The 15654-nt window shown below is 42.8% G+C and overlaps 2 protein-coding genes across 9 annotated transcripts in view; one reads left to right on the top strand and one right to left on the bottom strand.

Moving 5' to 3' along the window:
* LOC146872285 (mediator of RNA polymerase II transcription subunit 20-like) overlaps positions 1–15654 on the bottom strand; it is a 63394-nt gene that overhangs the window by 35663 nt on the left and 12077 nt on the right. The window lies entirely within an intron of this gene.
* LOC118442793 (facilitated trehalose transporter Tret1) overlaps positions 1–15654 on the top strand; it is a 45254-nt gene that overhangs the window by 20319 nt on the left and 9281 nt on the right. The window contains exons 1-3 of one of the 6 annotated variants that reach the window (XM_035868913.2): positions 465–514; positions 1456–1592; positions 13503–13604. In XM_035868913.2, coding sequence (XP_035724806.1) covers positions 13542–13604 — 63 coding nt within the window. In that variant the 5' untranslated portion in view covers positions 465–514; positions 1456–1592; positions 13503–13541. The other 5 variants (XM_085663508.1, XM_035868912.2, XM_035868914.2 and 2 more) reach the window with 5 other exon arrangements.

Below are 15654 nucleotides of genomic sequence, written 5' to 3'. Positions count from 1 at the left end.
AGTTCCAATATATCGTTGCGTCGTTATGATTTCAAAAAAAAAAAAAAAAAAAAAAAAAAAAAAAAAAAAAAAAATGTTTACATTTTATTTACGCTAACTTTTCGAGTGTCTCGTAACATTAAACACCAACTGACAGCAGAAACCAGATGCACAGTTTGCACGTAGCGAAAGAATCAGCGTCCTTATCGTCCTGACATTTTTTTCGACTGATGCCAACTAACATCAGAAACCACGTGGGCGAACGTGTGCGTGCCACCACGTGAACATACACGTGGAAGGTCGAGCTAGCGCGGGAGAAAAAGATGCGAACAAAATAGTGCGATGAAGAGAAAGGGGAGGTGACAGGGGGTGAGGCGAGAGAGAGAGAGAGAGAGAGAGGAGCGAGGGAGGGAGATCGAATACACGAAGCCGAAGCCCTACGCTCTTCGCTCGAGAGAACTCTACTCTCGGTGTTCAGTGCTACGATGGTCACCAAGCGAACGAGTCGCAGCCTCTCGACTACTCGTAGTTCCGAGTAACTCGCGTGCTCCGTTAACGTCTCGCTCTCCTTCCATTTAGCCATTTCTCTCTTTCTTTCTTGGCCTCTCTCTCTCTCTCTCTCTCTCTCTCTCTCTCTGTTCCTTCTGCTTGTCCGTTCGAGACTTGCACCGCCGCGTCTCGGTTAATCGCACCTAATTAAGACGATTCCCGTCCGAGTCTACTACGTGCGCCGGTCTTTAAGCCATCCGATGCACTTCTGTCATTGACCGTCGAGCGAAGAGGACCCTGTCCGTTCCTCTTGCGTTTGCGAAAAGAAAAAAGAAAAAAAGGAAAAAGAGAAAAAAAAGAAAAAAAAGAAAGACGAGATCTCTCTCGTAAATCATCGAGTCCCTTTGAGCATCGCCTCGGAAAATCGTGTCATGGACGATTTACACGCGGACTTCTCCATTTTGACGCTATAAATATATCACGCGAGCGTAGAATAGGACGGGCGTGCGTCGATCCGTCTCTTCGTGACTGTGCTCCGTTTCAAGACACGAACGTTTTGTCGGTCGGCGGATTTCGCGCAACTGACGTATCTTTTTTGCGAACGCGGAAGAGATCGCGTGATTTCCTCAACGATATTCAGTCTTTTTTCGAAAGAGTTCGAAAGACAGGGGCCGCGTCTCGACGATCTTGCGAGCGTTCAAAAACAAGAATCGAGATATCTACTACGAGAGAAAATAAAATCTTTCGTCTGGCTCGATCGAGATTCTAATTATAAAGATCTGGCTCGAGAGAGTCCATCGACTCGGTGTATCGTCGATCTTTGTCTTCGTTTTCAAGACAGAATATCGCTCCGTAAAAAAGATTTTCAAAATATCCATCACGAGAGATTAAAGAGAGAGAGAGAGAGAGAGAGAGAGAGAGAGAGAGAGAGAGAGAGAGAAAGGGAGGGATCAAAGATCAGGTACATCTCGTAAATTTCTGATGAAGTACCAAGAGGAAACGGCGTGCGGTGTTTCGAGGAGAAAAGTTTACACGTGCCTGTTGATCGACTTTCATCGTCCTGTCTCAACCAAGGAACATCATCGCCACATGCTCGATAATACGCTTCGTCCGACGCGTTAAACGTGAGTAATCCGCGCGTACGACGTTTTATTTCTTCTTGCCGTCGGCGTATCTCGAACAAGATATGCTACAACAAGTGGCACGCTAATCGACGCATAATCCGTTTGTCTCCCCCGCAAAGAAGTTTGCATACGTCTAAGGTACTCGTTTACTCGTTCGAGGAACGAAAGGAAGAAAACGAACGTATTGTAGGAATAGGTCGCGTCGTCGGTGAATACGATGAAAACGTCGTACTCGCACGAGATCGTTTCCAGGGAGATCGTGACGTGTACGATGCCTTTGGGCTTTCAAGATCCAATCTACACGGGTTGGGGGAGAACGAACGCGAATGACTCGACACGGGTAAGCGTTAAATTAATCGCTCGCGGAGTCCTTAATTTCTGGGCCGAGCTGGTAACTCGACTCGGCTCGAGTTTTTCCCGCGCCTTTCTCGTAATCATCGTCGTCATCGTCGACACGTTGCGTTACGAGAAATAAATCGAGACGACGCGACTCCTCTCACGCAACGACGATAATAAATCTAACGACGGTTTGAAACCGTGACGAAGGCGAGTAAATCTTTCGTCACGCTAGAAAATCATTCGTTCGTATACGAAATATATCGATAAAGTATTTTTTCTTTTCTTCGTTCGATTAAATTGCCCTTCTTATTCTTCGATGATTCCTATGGATTACCTCGAACCCGTTGGAAGATAATATGACCGTAAATAATTACGTATATTCGAAAATTCAATAGAATTGCTTCTCTTGACTATTCACCTGAATAGAAAAAAGATTTGTCTAACGGTAATACTTCCGCTAGCCTACAATCCAGACAATTTATATGGCATCGGTGAGTAACGAGACGCAACGAGCACGCTGTCTCGACCGATTATCCGGGTTAAGCCCACGGTAGAATTCCAAGATTCGATTTATCACCCCCGAAGTTGAAATAGAAGCTTGAGTTGGCTCGTGTCCTCGACCGTCACGTCGCGTCCGTTTACGTTACCGGACCGACCTTCGGTCACTTTTTATTTCTCCTTTTCGGCCTTTCTTTTAATCCTAACTCTCCGTTTCACGGATGAACGTTTCTTTCTTCGAGAAAACCTCTAATCCATTGCCTTTCTAGTTCCTAACTACAATATATTCCCAACCTTTCTCTATAAGAATCATCTTGATTCTTGAGGAGAAACAATTCGAATCTTTCCCTACACTTTGATGAATTTTTATCTCAATCAAATATCGAACAAAATTGTTATCTTCTTGAAACTTTGATTGCTCGCTCCAATTAATTCCTAATTACGCGTTCTATTGTCACGTTTCTGAGATCATCTCGCGTAAACGGCAAAACAAGAACAACATCTCAAGACAAATGCTACTCGTATATCTATAAACACACACACACACACACACACGCGTGCGCAACAAGCAAAAGTTGACGCGTGCTCGGCTACCGAGGAAGATCTCTTCATCTATTTCAGTGGATTGCCTTGTCGGAAGTATCACTCAACGGGACCTCTCTTCCTATTGTGATAAAACACGTGAAAGAGAAAGAGAGAGAGAGAGAGAGAGAGAATGAGAGTGAGCAAGACCGCGCTTCGTTTCTCTTTATCTTCTCTCTTCATTCGTGGCTTTGACTTTGGACAAGATATGAAAAAAACTTTACCGTTCTCGTTCGCTATTTGACCCTTTTTCCTTCCATCAAGAGGGATCGCGACTGTCTGATTCTGAATGCCCGTTTTTCAAGACGACCGAGAGTAGACAAAAGCGAACGTTTTATCTCTTCGAAGCACGCGTCGTGTCCGTGTCAAAAATAGTGAGAGAGAGAGAGGAGAAAAAGAGAACAAAAATGAGAGATAAAAAAATGGAAGAATTTAGCTCTCGTGGCCAATATCGCGTCTTAAATAATTTCATTCGGGTGAGCGGTTACGTCGTTAAAATTTCACCGTTCGGTAGTTTTCGAGTAGCGGGAATAGATTTTAAATCGACGATTTAAAGGGCACACTGTGCGTAAAGCTGCATAGGGTCGGATTTGGAGACTACTGGTGCTCTCTCTCTCTCTCTCTCTCTCTACTATGACGATGGAGGGACGCTCTCGTTCCTCGATCTTTGTTTTTGAAGGACGAACTCGACGCCGGTGACAGCTGTCAACGGCGTCAAGACGTCGCGTGAAAAGAATTCTCACTCGCCCGTGCACCCTCGTGCAACCTCGCGATATGGAACGAGAGAGAGAGAGAGAGAGAGAGAATCGCGAGCAATTTGTCAATTTTATGCACACTTCGCGAATAATGATCGAAAGTGGAACACGTGACCACGACGTACATTGTTCGCCGACAATGGAATCGGATGTTTTGTCAGGCATAATAGAACGCGTGGCCTACGCGCTAATGAAAGGGTTGCACCTTTGAATACATCGACACACGCATATTTACGTACATATGTAGATGCGTATACGAAGCTCACAGAGGTGCTCCGGTTTACCTAGCCCGTGCCCTTGTAATCTAAACGTTTTCTGCGTATCAGAGGACCGACGTGCTCGTCGCAACATTCCTATAGAGTTACTTTCCCTCTCTAAAAGTTCAACTCGATGATAGCTAGCTATGCTCGAGAGATTTTAAAGACGAGTTTTTTAAAGTCTCCCTCGACGTTTGTGCGATTGTTTTTTCTTTTTTGTCCTATACGTAGAATAATGATATCTCCTCATTTTTTATGTATACATACATACATACATACATACATACATATATATATATATATATATATATATATATCTGTATCAATCGAAACGCTAAACTATCGAAGTCAATGTCAGAACGTCGAATGTGTATAGCTTAAAATGGAAGGGCGTGGAACAATGGAAGGCTACGCTCGGATCTAAAGTAAAAGTGCCACTGTCATTTGCGATCGCACGAATTGCTCTCTTACATGTACGATAGTTCTCTATGTGTGCGGTACTGAATAGAAGAAGACCAAAAGTACGATTGCACTTGGTGTCATCGCCATTGAAAACTTTATTCTACGCTTTTGTACCTTCGGCCTTTTGGCGTGTTCGTTGATAACGACACATATTCCGATACATGTTGTGCGTTGACTTTGATGCGTTGCTTCAAAATCACTCATAAATCTAAAACAAAGTTATTTCGTCGATGTAATCGATAGATACCAACGATTGCTTTCCCGTTGCTCGTTTCGAATAAAAATGGGACGTTAGATAATAATCGTGTTTCCATTTCAATTCATTTCCATTCAAACGAATATAGTTTCCATTCGATCGTTATTATTATTAGATATTATTTCTACCGAGATTCTCTCTCTGTCTCTGTCTCTTTAGGATGTCCGCGTATAAATGAGTTCCGGTAGTACGTAAAGCACGCGCGCCACGATTGGACTAGAATTTCGTTTCACGAGGTAGAGAGCTTTAAGCCAATAAAATATAGAATATCGCAAATACGGAGCAATCACTGGCATCCGTAGAGACGTTCTATCACCCAGCGTCGAGCGAATAAAGAGTAGTCAGCAACTTTTAACCGGAACTAAATATAGAAATTGCAAACTTTTCTTCTCTCTCATCGAGTACGTTTTAATCTTCCACGAGTACGTATTCGCTCGAAGCTCAGACTCAATTTAATCTCGGCGAGATGATTAAGGCCACATTGATGGATATATACGGTGCAACGCTCGAAATTATATTCATCGAAGTACCAAGACAATGGAGTTTCTCCATTGACCGCGGAACGTAGCTAATTTCGCGAGTAAATAGCTACCGGTGATCCTCAAACCGGAAGGATAGGAAACGTATATGAAGGATATGAAACGTACCTTCCAAGATATATAATATCAAATTCGAAGGAGGTATGTGCAAGTTGTAGGTTCCTTTCCGAAAAACCACGAGAGCCGATAGTCTTGTAAAAAAAATCATTGTTTGCATCTAAGATTTCCGTAGTTTGCTAAATCCTCTCTAAAGAGAGAACTCCAAAGAGACAGGGAACGATGGGAGGCGACCCAACAAATATTTGTTCGGTTCCGAGGAAAAGAGACGTACTCGTATCCTTGGGACATTCGAGAACGAGCTTCGACGGATAAACTTACTCTTTCCGATCAACGGATTTTAATACGCTACGTTATTCTCCAACATTTATACGCGCATCGATTGTATTATTAATTAAACTTTTGAGATTACATATTTAATCGATGAAAATATGTCAGCAACGAATGGCGGCAAGGTCGAACTGTAAGAACAAACTCTGTCTTTTGAACTAGCAGGTCTCTGATAGATTACCGGCTATGCTTAGATTTAATTTTAAACGCGTCTCGCTCGGCAGACGTCACGACTTAACTGGAAGGTTTAGCCATCGTTGAGATTCCAAACCGATTTATTTGCTTCCCCAACGGGATCGTCTCTCCTCTGTCTCGGTTAAAGCGAACGAAACCGTCTGATTATCGTAGATTGCATTACAATGCGAACGCTCGGCTAATAACTAAAACCTTTCATCTCTCCCTTTTATTCTCTTCCCTTCGATCGAAGAAGAAGAAGAAGAAGAAGAAGAAGAAGAAGAAGAAGAAGAAGAAGAAGAAGAAGAAGAAGAAGAAGAAGAAGAAGAAGAAGAAGAAGAAGAAGAAGAAGAAGAGAAGGAGAAAGAGAAAGTACGCTTCGTTCGAGTAACAGACGTCCGAGTTTAGAAACATTTTAATTTCCCTTTGGCGCGCGAGACGCCGGAAGGACGTCAAGAGGAAAAAGAAAATTGATCGGAACGAGAAGGGTCCTTCGTAGCGTTCTCTCGCACAGCCCTACAAATGCACGACGGAAAAGGGCGATCTCATTTTTCTTTCGCTTGCAAACGATACCTTTCGTTTACGAAGATCGTTTACGAAACGGCATATCCCTCCTCGCTCTATCCCCCGTCACGGTCTATCTCATTAGAAACTAAGAGAAAAGAACTGAAAAAAAAAGGAAGAAAAAGAAACAAAAAAAACTTCCTCTCGAACGATTAATACTCGATTAAACCGTTAAACCGTTCGGTCTTTAGGCGTCTACAACGAAGATCGTATCTTGACAGAGAGATTCGTTAAGGCAACATTTGTAATATAATTATAGCGTTCGTCTCCCAGGCTTAATGACGATCTCACTTTTACGAGGATATCAAACAAGTTGCTTCGATAATCGGTCGAATCCCACGAGAAGAAGAAGAAGAAGACGTCGCGACGTTCTTCGGTTAGCGTTATCTGAAAGAAAGGTAGATGGAGAAAGAAACGTGGCGAATTAGATAAGCATACGTCGCGCGTTCGAGAGACTTTAAAAGCAAAAATCGTAAAGGCGCGTCTTCCGAACCGAGAGACTCTCGATTACTTATCAACGGACGAATGCCGGTAGGCATTCGACGACGGACGGCAATAGTAACAGCAATAGAACCGTGGGCAGGCCGAGTCGTTTATTCGTGGATCATGAGTACCCACGTGGACGGCTTCATTCTTTCTCTCTTTCTTTTCCATCGTTTCGCCACGCAACCAGTCTCGCATGCACGCGAACTTGTAAAAGGATCGAGTTAAATGTCGAAGAGGTAAGTGCTCCTAGGTGAGAGAAAGACGTTTCTTTATCGATCGACTCGAAGAAAGGGATAGAAAAAAGGCGAGCAAAGAAGAAATGGAGAAACCGCATCGGTCGTCGCAATTACCAGTTACAGCTGTCCAGAGAGGAGGACGAATAGGAAGAAGAAGACTGGTAGATGCAACTAGGCACGTGGCGACTCTGTTCGAGAGTTATTCTTAGCTTGGACTTCGACGCGCTACCGCCTACCTGAGCTTCCTTTTGGAAAGAGAACAAAAGGCGCTTTTACATCGAGCTAACCGAGAGAGGGAGAGAGAGAGAAATTATTTTCATCTTTCCTTTTTCCACTATTCGAAAACATTTTATTACATTACGAGACACCAACGAAATGCCACAACAATAATTAAAACGGCCCCACATTTTTCTCGTCTATTGCTCTCGAGATTACCCCCATCGAGATTTTGTTATTTTAAGATAGATAATTACATAGGATAGAAATTGTTTAACGATACTAGTAGGTAAAGAGAGATAATAAGGAAGAGGACCGCGACGCTGAAAACCTAAAATGGTCTCGCGAGCACGCCTCGTAATACCGGATCGTGACTTATACCGAGTTCTGGTCATTACCCGGCAAGTTTGAGCCAGAATGCATCGTGCATCTTGCGGATTACAGGGTAAATGTACCCTGAACATCGAATCCTCTATTTGCTCGTCGATTCATAATTTTGCGCGAATTTATCGCCAAGCGTTCGTCGGATGTGAAAAGAAGGATGGAGGGGCGAGAGAGAGAGAGAGAGAAGTGGGGGGGGGGGGCGAGAGAAACAACATTCGGCACGATAAATGTAAGATTCTCGAACGTAGATAGATCCAAATTGATTCCTCGATAGTATTATCGAATATATCGAAGGCGTTAAATTGTATCAAGCTTTTCGCATATTTTCTTAAAGTTCCCTAACGTCGAGACCATAAGTCATTCCTCTCTGAGAAAGGTAAGCAAAAGGACGAAGAAGCGACGGAAGAAGTCTAGTAGCCGACGAAACGTCGCAAACAAATTGGCCGGTTGCTTTGGACGGCCGCAGCTGTATACAGATATTCATAGCCACTTGACCCGAATGCGAAGAGAACGTATCTCGTATCGTTCAGAAGATAGAGCTGCTCAGAGGGGGTTTCTTAGCCCAATAAAACGTGAAATACGGGGTGTAAGCCGCATTTCCTATCTCTTTTCCGCGTCCAAACGACGCAGTGGCTGAGAATGCATCTCTCGGCTTTTGCTCTCTTTCTCTCTATAACATATTTCTTCTCGCCTTCTCTCTCTCTCTCTCTCTCTCTCTCTCTCTCTCTCTCTCGTCGAAAAGGAAAAACGAGAGCGCACAGGAGGCTGCACGAACCGATGATTTTGGCGAATGTTGGAATCGTTGTCGGTGTGTTGTCGAAAATAAACGAGAAAGAACATTTCTTCATTGTACATAAAAGGAAAATAGACAGGTAGATAGATGGATAGCGAGAGACGATACGAGCTTTTGAAGGAAATAGAGTGTGGGCTGTACGAAGCTATCGCTTTCTTTCTTTTTTCGTTTTCTTTGTTTGCTTTTCGTTTCTTTTTATTTTAAACTTAGAATCCAGAAACACGTGCAACTCCTACGTATTAACGATCGAGCTCTGGTTGTTACGAGGTAACGAGCGTCGTGGTTAATAGCGAACGTTTTTTTCTTTTCTTTTCTTTTCTTTTCTTCTTTTTTCTCAATATTCTCTTTGAAACGTTCGTCCGCCATCTGGTATCTTCGGCGAAATTCAGCGATCAACAAGAGGAGTAACGAGGGATGGATCACGAAAGGACAACCGTGGGAGAGACGTCATTCGATTTTCGTTGGCTTACAATTTTGTCTTTTCTTTTTTACTACACAGACACAGATCAGGCCTCTCTCTGCTAATGAAATCCGTTCTTGGAAGTTCTCGTCGTAAAAGTCGATAAAGAAGCTCGATGAGAAGAAGCATTCGGAGAATGAAAAATCCCAAGGAAGACGAGCATTCATCGATATTAACCACGATCGATTCTACCTTCTGGTATTATTAATCGTCGAAAGAGAGTTTATATCTTTTTATTAACTGTAACCTACTTTTATTTCTTTCTTTGTTATATTTTTTTTCTTTTTTTTTTCTTTTTGACAAAAATCGAGACAAAGCCAGAAGGAACGTAATTTTTCAATGGACGTTTGGCAAGTTTTGGACATTTTTATGAAAGTTTCTTTTTTCACACGATCTCTCTCTCTCTCTCTCTCTCTCTCTCTCTCTCTCTCTCTATTCATCTCTATTACTTTAATGCTATTAGTCTCAGCTATCCAACGTCGTAACGCTGCCAACATTGTAACGTAATCGGAATAGCCGACGGTCATACTCGAGAGTCTGCATAATATCGACTTAATTAATCCGAGCGTTATATGGCACGGGAGAGAACGGCCGACGGCCGACTTAATCGCGATTTAAATGAAACAGCGAGACAGAATTACGGACGCAGTGTTTGTTCGATTGAAAAGCGCCGTAGAATGACGCTCGGCGTAATTGCGAGAGTAGTAACGATTATTGAGCGTTTTATAATTGCTAAACTAACGATTCGTCGTCCAGCTCCAGAGATAAAAACGGCGATGAACGAATTCGGAGGAGATTGCGAGTGAGTCAGTGATGGGAGGGGGAGGGGAGGGGAGAAAGTAAATGCACACGGCAGGCGGGCGCGGAACACGGCACGAGAGAGCAAATACAATCATGCGTCTGTCCTGTTCTGCAATTCCATCGTAATTTCGCGTAATTGCCTAGCGTGAATCAGTCTGGACGAGGACGACGACGACGACGACGACGACGACGACGACGACAACGACGAAGACGATGGAACGAACCGCATCGACGTATGCAACCGCAACGGAGAACATACGGATAAAGAAAATGTACGATATATGTGTACGATATAATCCTCTCTCATTCTCTTATTAGACAGTAGACCAGTATTGTATCCGACGAGTTTACGATTATTATCCTAAGGTTCGTTTCATTTCGAACGACTATTCTTCGTTTAAACGTCGACGTAATTGCCAGATGCAGACTTGCCGGTACGCTTATCTTCACTTTTATTCGAGCTAATATCGAAACTCGGGCGGAAAAATAAATAAAAACTCTTCTCGTTTAGCGCGTTTAAATAACGTTGAGCTTTCTTGCAATGTCATTGTAATCTCTGGCGCTGGCTGCGCATGGATCAGACGAGACAGAGAGAGGGAATATCTGGTGTTTACATCAGGGCCGATATATCGCACGCTTTACATGCAGAGACAAGCGCGCTTCTCCTCTACATCGAGTAAAAGAAAAAAAAAAAAAAAAAAAAAAAAAAATGAGTGCCGAGAGTTATCTCCTACTAACCTACACACATGTATCGTAGTGTGCATAGTATGCAATATACACTTTGCAATCTCTCGACCTGATTATTTTTACGTAATAAGAGCGTTCCTACGTTTAACGAACCCTCTTAGATCGTTCACATGTGTGCAGTATACATGTGTGCGTATCGTTACATATATTCAAAATTTATGATTTTCATAGCGGCGTCTATGAAGATCCTTCTCGAAATATACCTTCTATTTTAATTTTAGTCTTGGCTGGCTCTCGTCGAGTTAAACGCCGGATAGAAGAGGATGAAGCGTTTGGAACAACAATGACGTAACATTCTGACGAGTTTGTTGACTCTACACGTACGTATGTACGTACGTACGTACGTTCGTACATATGTACGTGCTCGGAATAAATCGATTTTGCCACGTCCTATGGTATAGACGTATTAATTCATGATAACCAACATTCGTAAATTCCATTGAAAGAATTTGGTAGAAAAGTTTCTCGAATCGAATTTCTATCGAGATCGTTTCAACGATCGACTCTCTCTGGTTTTCGCAGAGTCCTCTCATAAATCTGGTTAAAGGACGTCACGTAAAGAAGAAGGAAATCGTTCTAACCTTTCTTTATGGGAGCGAATATTTATCGTGAAAATCGATAATTACATCGAGCTCCTCTTCAAAGCTTATAGGAGAGTGCAACGACTCGAAACGTTTCTCTTCTCTTGGCTCGAAGGCAGTCAGGAGCAAGCATCTCTTATTAAATCTCAGCTCGGAATTGTTATTAAGAGCATACTACTATCGTTGCACCCGCGATCTTTCGGGGCGTATATTTCACGTTTGCTTAGGGTTAATGCCTAAAGAAAACAGTACGTTTATCTTGTATCCATGCTCGCTCGCACGCTTACGTATACTTAGCCATCGGTCGTTTGACACCAGTTACTGTAACGTTATACCTTCTGTTTCCAGAGAGTGTCTCTGGACGACTAACGCGATAACGTTCAACCATATTTACACTAATTTCCAGAAGCGAAGTAAACAGATACGCGAATCGGTTGTTTGTAATTTTCCTTTGAAATCGATCGACCTTGCGGAGTTCCCTAGCGTTTCCAGATTATTGATTTTGCTACGTTTTGCCGGGGCGTCGGCGGAGCTCTGCAAAACCTCCTGCAACGTGGAAAGATAAATTCCAGGGTGGGAGGAGGAGGAGGAGGAGGAGGAAAAGGGAAGTGGGAGATGCACGAAGGGAGAAAACGTGAGAAATCGCATCTGAGAGAGACCTCTCGAGCTTATCTACTATCTTGTCGGTTATTGAAAATCGGATGTCTCGTGCTCGCGTAACATCTGTGTAGGTAACCGCAAAAGAGAAAATCCGCGTACGCAGGAGAGAACGAAAAGAAAAAAAAAAAAAATAGAAAAAAATTGTACAAGATAGGAAATATAATCGATAGTAAGGCCGCACGAAAAATTAAAGAGAGAACGTGATATATAAAGACTCCGTTCGTGTGGCGTAAATACAAAAGTTTCTAGTAATAACAAATGAAAATCCATATATTGTATTCAGCGTGCAAAAGACTGTAGATTCTTTTTAAAGAAATGTCACGAAATAAATGCAGAACCAGTGCGGAAGTGACTACTACACGTTCGATAGATAGATACGCCCATACACGCGTTATCTCATTCATATCTCGAAATCCGACAATTTCTAGCGATTTGTATCTCTATTGAATAGCGTTCCACGGTGTAGCCGAACGTAAGACGAAACGTAAGACGGAACGTAAGAACGTAAGACGTACGAAAGAACGTACGAAAGCGAACGTTTCACTCGGCTACGTACGGAAGCGAGGGAAATTTTGTCAGAGACTAAACCAGTCTCTCGTAAATCACTTTCAGGCGTGAACGGTACGACAGGCCGAGCGAGTGTTAGCATAATTCAACGGATAGCGTAGACGATATCTGAAAGAGAGAAGTCCGCGTACAGAGAGTACATATTCCGTATGATCGGACAAAGCTTCGAACGAGAAGCAATGAACGAAACGTGCTTCCTTTCTCTCTTTCATCGTCCGCGAATATAGTTTTCGTTCAAAGTTTCGTACTCTCTTCGTCTCGAACAGACGGTAAATAAAGCAACGTGCCGCAGCGAACGATTTAGATAAACCTATTTTCAACTAGACCGATAGAGTCGACCGCTTTCGTAGCACGGAAAGTTTACGCGTCTCGTTGAGAGCAGACAATTATCGTGAAACATCAAACGATTCTCTGATTCGCCGCTAAGTCAACGTTCTCGTAACTCTTCCTTCGTAATCGCCTTTTTGATTCGTTGCGGATAGATAATAGCATGCATTTTTTTTCTTTCTTCCTTCGTTCTAATCTATACAAAAGGGAGCACGAGCTATAATTTAGGAGAGAGGAGAGTATTCCGATAATACCGAGAGACTGTAAGTCCTTTACTCGCTATCGCAGGACTTGTTCTCCGAGAAGGAAGATAATACGGGATGGCCGAGCGATGTACGACGGTCTTCTAAGCGCCTACGATAGGGCTTATAATAATTTCTATTTTCGGTAAATGGAAAAGAGGTACGGGATGTTCTATCTCGAACGATATACAGAGAGAGAGAGAGAGAGAGAGAGAGATGGCACGACGAAAGTATCCTGCTAAGAAAAGATTTCTCTCTCTCTCTCTCTCTCTCTCTCTGACGAGAGAAAAATCTCCTTTGAACAGAGAGAAATAATTTTTTCTCAAAGACACCGAGCGATCCTTGCGAAAGAAAACTCTCTCTCTCTCTCTCTCTCTCTCTCTCTCTCTCTCTCTCTATCCATCTATCTATCTTTATTTCCATCTCTATGTACAAGAGAATCCAATGTACTTTGCGAAAAAATAGTTGCTTCAAGGATCTTTGGATTTTCATTTCATAAAAGTCGAAAGAAAATTGTAAAAGATTTCAGGTCAGTGAGAAAAAGCATCTCGAAAAGTTTCTAGCGAGATATTTAAATGGAATCTTTTGAAATTTCAGGTGACAACGGTACCGGACGAAGCCGTGGACAGCTTTAAAATGCCCAGAGCTTCCGTGGTACATATGACGTCGACGGCAACGAGACCACAGCACATGTCGCAGGTACTAACACGTTCGTTCAATTTATACGAGATACATGCATACTACATTCTAAGACGCAATCACAATGGAACGTCGCATAACCTACGGCCACTCGCTAAACTTTCCTTCCATTCGTTCTACGTTTTAACATTCTCGAGAAGCTACGAACGCAAAAGGGCTGCATAAATACTCGAAGGTACCTTCCACGTGTAGACTTTTTCAAAACGGACAAACGAAGAGGAAAACTACTAGCTTGCATGGATTACTCCGTGACTTTGCTTCTTCTTCCGTTCTTTCTCGTAGGTAGGTAACGACTGAATGTAAGTTCGCACGAATCGTAAACTCGAAGGTGTACGAGCAAGAGATACGAACGAATTGTAAAAGAAAGAAAAAAAGTAAATAAATAAAGAGAAACTATACGATATCGTTCCTGTGCTGGATCGTTCTGAAATTGTTATCTTAACCGAGATCGCTTTTTTTCTTTGTTTTCTTTCTTTCTTTCTTTTTTCTTTTACCTTGCTCGTATATTCGCGTGGGTAAAATTTCGAAAGATCGTATGAGATCTTACGACTACGGATCTTGTTCAGTTGACACGGACTTGCGTAAGCAGGTCTACCGCTGAATGGGATCTTTTAGAGATCTATTATCGGTTAGAGTTAAATCGGTCGATCGTACTTTAACGTGATTCATCGAACGGAGACACCGTAGGACGCCGTGTACTTTCATATATTCGCGTGTCAACTGTATTACCTCGCATTAAAACTTATATAAAACTCGGCGAAATTCAACGAGAAGATTAGGTCCTGGAAGCCTTCGAGATCGAACGACCAGCGAATAATGGAAAAAATTTTCATCGGCGCTGTACTTGAACTTTTCTTGGCGTGTTCCTAAAACGAGAGAGAGCCAATCGGACGTCCGAGGATTTTCGAATAATCCGAATCGAGCTTATAGAGGGAAGCTTACTTTCTTGGCACGCGGCCATATTGATATGCAAATACGGGAGGGATAGCGGAGCTTAATTGAGTGGTTCGGCTTAAAATGCATATCGAGTAGTAGCATGGGCGTCCGTTTTCCTGCGCAAAGCCCTTCGACCAGACTTTGTCTCACGTTGCCCGTAATCTTTGAGAGACCGTTCAAGAATTTCTTAAACGCCTACTCTCTTCTTTACTGGACTATATTATACTCTTTGCTCGCACGCACTTTATATAACTTGACGAGCCGAATTTTCTATCGATCGATGTTTTCGCTTCGTCGTCGCCGTTTTCTCCTCTTTTTTTTTCTTTTTTTTTTTTTTTTTTTTTTTTTCTTTTTTTTACAACAGACTCGACGAGATCGAATGACCGAATCATATTTAATAATGTTTCCTCAGAACTATGTACCACGAACTCGTTCGAAGTCACACATCCTTGTACTTGGAAAGTGCACCAAGAGTATTCAGCCTCGACTCCATGCAAACGAGCTTTTAACGTTCAGCTGCGCCACATAAGAAGAAACGACGACGGTCAGAGAAACGTAGTACGGAACGAGGATTTTCTTCGAAAATGTCGACCTTCCTTTTTACCAAACGTTTTATCTGCCACACGGAAAATCGTTTAACGTTCTTCAAAAATTTCTTGCCTCTAAACGTTCGCCTAGAACTAACGACCGATTCGTTCCGGCTTCCCGCATGCTCGTACGATTGCGAACACGAGCAAGTAACGCCTTTTACATTTTTCTTTTCTCTCCACGTACGTACGTGTTCTCCAAACTTTTTTCATGAAAATAACTCGACGAGAGAGAGAGAGAGAGAGAGAGAGAGAGAGAGCGTGCTAGGTAGTAGCGATTTTTTGTAGCCAAGTTTCCGTAGCAATCCATAAAGTCAGTGTCGATCGCACCTGTTATAAAAATTCTGTCGATATTTCACGGCGCTCGGTGTACAGCACGCGCGCGTTAAAGTGTAGGATACATACACGATGCGAATGCATCGACGTGTCGAGGTCGCCGAGGGGATGAGCGACCAAGTGTGCATCGAAGCGACACTCGGTTCGAGACGACACTCTTCTTGACGACCGTCCCTTTCCAAGGTTCCCTA

The sequence above is a fragment of the Vespa mandarinia genome, chromosome 22, assembly GCF_050613455.1.
Source record: "Vespa mandarinia isolate Hongniang chromosome 22, ASM5061345v1, whole genome shotgun sequence".
NCBI classification, from domain to species: Eukaryota; Metazoa; Arthropoda; class Insecta; order Hymenoptera; family Vespidae; genus Vespa; species Vespa mandarinia.
Note: the sequence above shows the minus strand (reverse complement) of the source record. Positions and strands in the feature narration are given on the sequence as shown.